Source organism: Mesitornis unicolor, unplaced genomic scaffold (genome assembly GCF_000695765.1).
Source record: "Mesitornis unicolor isolate BGI_N332 unplaced genomic scaffold, ASM69576v1 scaffold3841, whole genome shotgun sequence".
Lineage (NCBI taxonomy): Eukaryota > Metazoa > Chordata > Aves > Mesitornithiformes > Mesitornithidae > Mesitornis > Mesitornis unicolor.
In genome coordinates, this window is record NW_010161532.1 from 52,434 (window position 1) to 57,945 (window position 5,512).

Consider the following 5,512-nt stretch of genomic DNA (forward strand, 5'->3'; position numbering starts at 1 on the left):
GCTGGAGGCAGTGGACGCAGTGGGTTTCGTTGAGGTGGGACTGATTGGTCAGGAACTGTCTCTTGCTGCTCTCCTGATCGATCTTGCATTTCAGCTCCCTGCAGGAAACATCCCAAAACACCAGAATTTGGTTTTGTTAGCACTTCAATGCAAACTCTCATGTGGCAAATCCCATCATGCCTCAGTCATTTCAGGAATGACTTTCCAGGGAACATCCCGAGTCCTGCAGCTTGTGGAAACAGCTGTAGGGCAAATCTAATAAATGACATATCACGAGTTAAATAAGCTCAGCAAAGAAACAAGCTCCAGATCCAAGGCAGGTTACTATACCTCAGGATTTGCTGCTGTTAAATTTAAGATTAGATTTGATTGTACCAAAACCTGTCCTGTTTGCTCCCAGGAATCTCAGGAGAGTGGCTCTTCTTGAAGTCTCTGGCTGCATCCCAAGCCAATCTTTGAGACTGAAGTCTGGCTGTGAATCAAAAGCTTTCTGGAATTCTCAGTTTAAAAAAAAAACAAACAAAAACAAACGGTAATCTGAAATTAAAATTATTAAAAGGGGGTTTGACCTAGTTCTTCAGTGGCTAAATTCAGCAGAGACTTTTTTTTAAGGGCAGAAGTTATGTGCAATGAGGTCCTGCCGGTTCAGAGGACAGCAGCAGCAGGAGATGCTCATGACGGTCCTATGAAAGCCCAGCTAGCAAGAGTGCTTTCCAAGAGCACCTTCTCCTGGCAGGCCATCACTATGGGCTTCCTTTGCTTCCCAGACATGGCTGCTAGGGCAGTTCCCCATGCAAGAAGGTGTCTGCATGGGCCTGAACCCCCAGCGACAGCCAGGGGCAGCTAAAATGCTTGCTGAGCTGGGAGGGAGCCTGCTGTGCTACCCAAAGGCTTTGTTTGTTCCCTGTGCCACGCACTACTTCAGGTATGTTTGCCTTTGGGGATATGGCTGAGAGGCAATGTTTGACTTGTAGGGAAGGTCCTAGAAGTTTGTTTTCTGTCTAGGGAGGGTTAGGAAGCTGCATTTTCCAGAGCAGAAGTCAGCCTGGGCCAAAACACTCAAGCAATCAGCTCTGGAGGCTGCTTCAGGAACACAGTGTGGACCTCAAGAGTTCTGGTGATGTTCCTGGTGCCCCCGAGCTGCTGGGGAGATGAGCTGATGCTGGGGCAACCACAGCAGGAGCCTTGCTGGGATGCCCATGGAGGCAGTGATGTGGCTGGTGGTGGGAACAACATGAACATAAATCAAGCTAATCTCTGTTTAACCACATCAGTTTGCACATTAGGGATCAGCTCTCATTTTTTTCCTGGGGAGACTTATCGCCAGCCCACTGCCAGCACAGCAGGCTGTGTTTGCTGTTACACTGGGACAATACCAGTATAACTTGCACTAACCGAGGATCTGGGACTTGTAAAAATCAGTGTAAGGACTGAACTGGGCACCTAGTTTTTATATTCAGCTATTCACCATCCTAGCAGTGTTTTGATTGACCTAGTGCAAATGCTCAGCAGTAAATTTATATATGGCTACTAAAAACAAATGCCCAGATAGAAAATCCATGGGTTGGGATCAGTGCTCCTTTTCCACTCCCTCCCTGTTTCCAGCAGGATCCCATCTTTCACTGGACTGCTTTTTCTGGTTCCCAGAGACCGGTCAGATCCCTTCACCTCCCCTCCTTCACCCACGAGATCCGCCGAAGGAAGGACAAGTCTCAGCCAAACCAGTTTAAAACCTGCAGGAACCACACGCCTCTTGTCTTCTCTCGCTGGCAGGAGCATGAACCAGCCCCTTTCAGCTTTCCTCACGTCAGAATAAATCAGTGGTGGTGGGATGCCAAACTCCAGGAGGGTCAGTTCCAGCTGAGCTCCAGTAGAGACGTGGGGAGCCATCCCAAAAGCAGGGAGTTGCTGGCAGGGAGGTTTATGGAAGAAACAGGGAAAGCCTCCACAAAGTGGCCATTCTTTAGTTTCTCGGGCAAAGCATTACCCTCGCATGATTGTGCAGTTTCTGGCCAGCTGAAGCCTTTGTCTGTTGTGGGTGAATAGCTTCTGCCGAAAAGAAAACGCAGAGAAGTAGCAGAAAGCGAAGAAAAAGACCAAGCTGGGGGTGGGAACATTTCTTCAAGGCTTGCAGGTTGGGACAAGCTCAGTGAAAAGAAAAGCAAATGAATAGAAAAGCAAATGGGGACGGTCAGAGCACAGGGTGACTGGCTGCAGGGTCTCCCATAACCTCCCATCATGTCTCAGCTTGTAACTGGCAGAAAATGCCTACATAGCTTCGTGTCCAGCATGCAAGAGCATGGCAGGCTTTCCCAAACTGATGGTTGGGTCTGTGCTAGGTACTAGAGAAATATCTATGGCCTTAACTGTGGCTGAGCATGCACAGAGAAACAACCAAGCCTTGGTCCAGGCAATGTGCCCTACCCTACAAACCCAGGCAGTTCCAGGCACCGCTGGGTTAACACCAGCTCTCTGCAGGGCAGGCATAAAAGAAAGAACATTTTAAAAAGCTGTGACTGCTGAGACAGTGTGAACAGGAACACTGGTTAGGGTAGACAGCAGCCAGGCAGAAGCATCCTGAGACCTTCCCCCTATTGTGTACACACTCTCGCTCCTCCTATACCATGGCACTCAATTTGGGAGCCTTGTGGGCATCAGAGCGGACCCAGATAAGCCAGTCTGGTGCCAAGGGCAAATATTCATCTCACCCACTTCTTTGCTGCAGGGCACAGCAATGTGGGTCCCCAGCTCCTTCCTGCAGGCAGAGCTCAGATCCATCACAGGGGAGACATTTACCCTTTCCAGGGTGATAACTTTCTTTAAACACTCATGTCTGATCTCTGTCCTGCACTTCAGAGCTACCAGCAGAGGAAGACAGTAGACAATGATACTGAATTATCTCTGCCTCACAGACAGGCTTGGTTTTCTTAGGCAAAAAAAATAATCGGGAGGTTCAAAAATACGTGACTGAGAGCTTCTCATGGCTAATGGTACAAACAGAGAAGCTCTCACGGAAGCTTTCGAGGGATGCTTTGACAGCTCAAGTGCAGATATCCCAGACAAAGAAAGAAAGAGAATGACTCTCACCCCTCACCTTTCCCTTTGGATCTGATAGAGGATCCAGTGAGCTCCCATCCCTAGAACATTGCTGTGCCATAAGCACCAGCCCTGACTCCAAAAATTCAGAGCTAGGAGGGTTTGAGGGCTCAGCAAGGGTGCAGCACTGCCCAAACCCAGCCCAGAAGCACAGGTCATAGTGTCAGGATAAAAATGAGAACTTGGCCAGACGCTGAACAGGGACAGTGCAACTTCGTGAAACAAAGTTAAGAAAATATTGTTTGATGCCTGATGTAGTTAGCAAACAAGACCTAAAACTCCACAACTTCTCATGCTCAAAATGTAATCAAATCTGACTGAACATTTTTTTAAACAGCACTTTTGTCAAATGCCCTATATATCCATTTCCTGCTCTTGTGATTTTAAGTATTTTCCTAATCTGTGGCCCCTTAAAACTTCCCCAGGACAGCACAGCCCCCTATATAGCATATTTAAGTCTACTACAATAGGTTTACTACTCCTCTCAGTTATTTTTCCAGGATCCTTCAGGAGTCTGCAGACCCCCAGTGAATCACTGAATAACCCCCCTGTCCTAAACACTTGAAAACCACGACATGAAATAAAAGCAAGGGAGCCAAATCCCACTCTTTGCTCCAAGATGTGGTCTCCCTTTAAGATCCATGCCAGCATCAAGCCCACAAAGGCATTTCCTGAGTGGGGGCCAGGTATTTGTCCCTGTAAACCGCTGTAGTGACACTGATCTGCATCGCTGCCGATGGCACAGTGCCAGCTCACACCTTAGCAGCCCAAACGCGTCACCTCGCCACTGATAACGTAATCTATTAACCACTGGCTTTGATTTTAACAGCCAGGTCCCAGCTGTTCCTCCTCGCCCACAGATGCAACACATCGCTTTATTCCTACAACCCGTCTGCAGCAGGATGTATAGAGATCTGCAACCACAGACGGATTCCATGCAACCTCGCAGAGCAGATACTCACTCCAGCCGTTCCTCCTCTTTCTTCCGAAGATCAAAGTCCCGTTGAACGACTTCCCAAACATGCTTGGCCTCTTCATCGGTTAGCTTGGAGAGGTCCAGCTTCCTCCCCATCTTGTCCCGGCGAGGATTTGAAGCCGATCCCGTTACTCGCTACCCCAAGCACTCGCTCTGCCACACCCTGGGACGCTGACAGAGTGGGAAGAGCTCAGCCCCACCTCCGTGACTGCCCATATAAACGGGCAGAGGCAGAGCTGTGGGCAGGCCAGCCGGCTCCTGGCAACACCACAGTTGGTCTACTGGGCCAGTCTGCCCACGGAGACAGGCAGCGAGAAGGGTTTGGAGTGATGCCTATCTGCTGCAGGGACTCTGGGCCACCCAGGCAAGCAGGCCTGCCTTCCCCGAGGGGCCTGCTCAGAGCTGCAGGCGGCTCCAGACCTCGTCCGCCTGGTTGGAGTTGAAGGAGATGTTTGCTCTCAGATTAGCTGCCTGCTTTATGCAGGGTGTGCGAATCAAATGAAACCTTCAAACGCCTCCCCAAGGAAGGCAGGTCACAGGGTTTGAGAAGGGGCTGAGCCATCCCCAGGAGGAGCTGTGCCTGCACACCCAGGGGGACTGGCTCCATCACAGTGGGTCCTGCCCCATCACAACCCTCTGCTCCCCTGCAGCTCACTGCCCTGCTCTTTCATCTGTGTCTGATCTCGTTAAACCAATCTCGTTAAACCAATTTCTCTCCCCACCAAGAGCTTTATACAGAAAAATCAACAGCACCTGGCTTCCCCCCATCAGTACAGCCACACCAGTGACTGCTCTCCCACATTTGCTAATCACTCTCGCAGCGATTCAGGAAGCTGAGCTTTGCTTGTAGCAAACAGCTTAATTAAGACACAGTGCTCTCCTCTTTCACACTTAGCAAGAAAAGTTGGTTTGATAGCATTTTAAGAGAAATGCTAAACATATCACATACCTGAAAGAATATATATTGCAATAATTCAGCTACCAAAGCTGGTCTCTTGCTTAGTAAAATGCTCCCTGTGTCTCTAAGCGACAATTCCCCAGACCTTGGATATTGAAAGAAACCCGTTTCTCATCTTCATCAGAGCAAATTTCAGTACTAACCATGCTTTTTTTCCCCCTGACAGGTATCTAAATAGAGAGCAAGACAGCAAGACTGAAGAGGAAAACCATCCTGCCTAGTAGGACCAGCCTCCCTGCCACGCAGCTGCTGCACTTGCCCATGGGCACAGGGACTTATCTACCCCAGTGACTCACTTGAAACAAAGATTAGCTTAAACTCTATGAACAGAGCTAGAGAAGAATTTTGAATCCAGACTTGGATGAATTTTGTGCAGAAAAGTTGATGATTACAGATGCAATGTTGAGCTTGCATATCAGGAAAGCATGATCTTTGCTGAAAGCCAGAAATCGATTTATAGCTCCTCTTCCAGAGGAGATGCG

The 5,512-nt window shown here is 48.9% G+C and overlaps 1 protein-coding gene across 1 annotated transcript in view; it reads right to left on the bottom strand.

Annotated features, from left to right (window-relative positions):
• Positions 1–4,168, bottom strand: part of MLPH (melanophilin) — a 27,472-nt gene extending 23,304 nt beyond the window's left edge. The window contains 2 exon segments of the mRNA XM_010193258.1: positions 1–98; positions 4,059–4,168. The exon segment at positions 1–98 is cut by the window's left edge and continues 17 nt beyond it. Of these exon segments, the coding sequence (XP_010191560.1) occupies positions 1–98; positions 4,059–4,168 (208 nt within the window).
• Between the last annotated feature and the right edge of the window lie 1,344 nt (positions 4,169–5,512).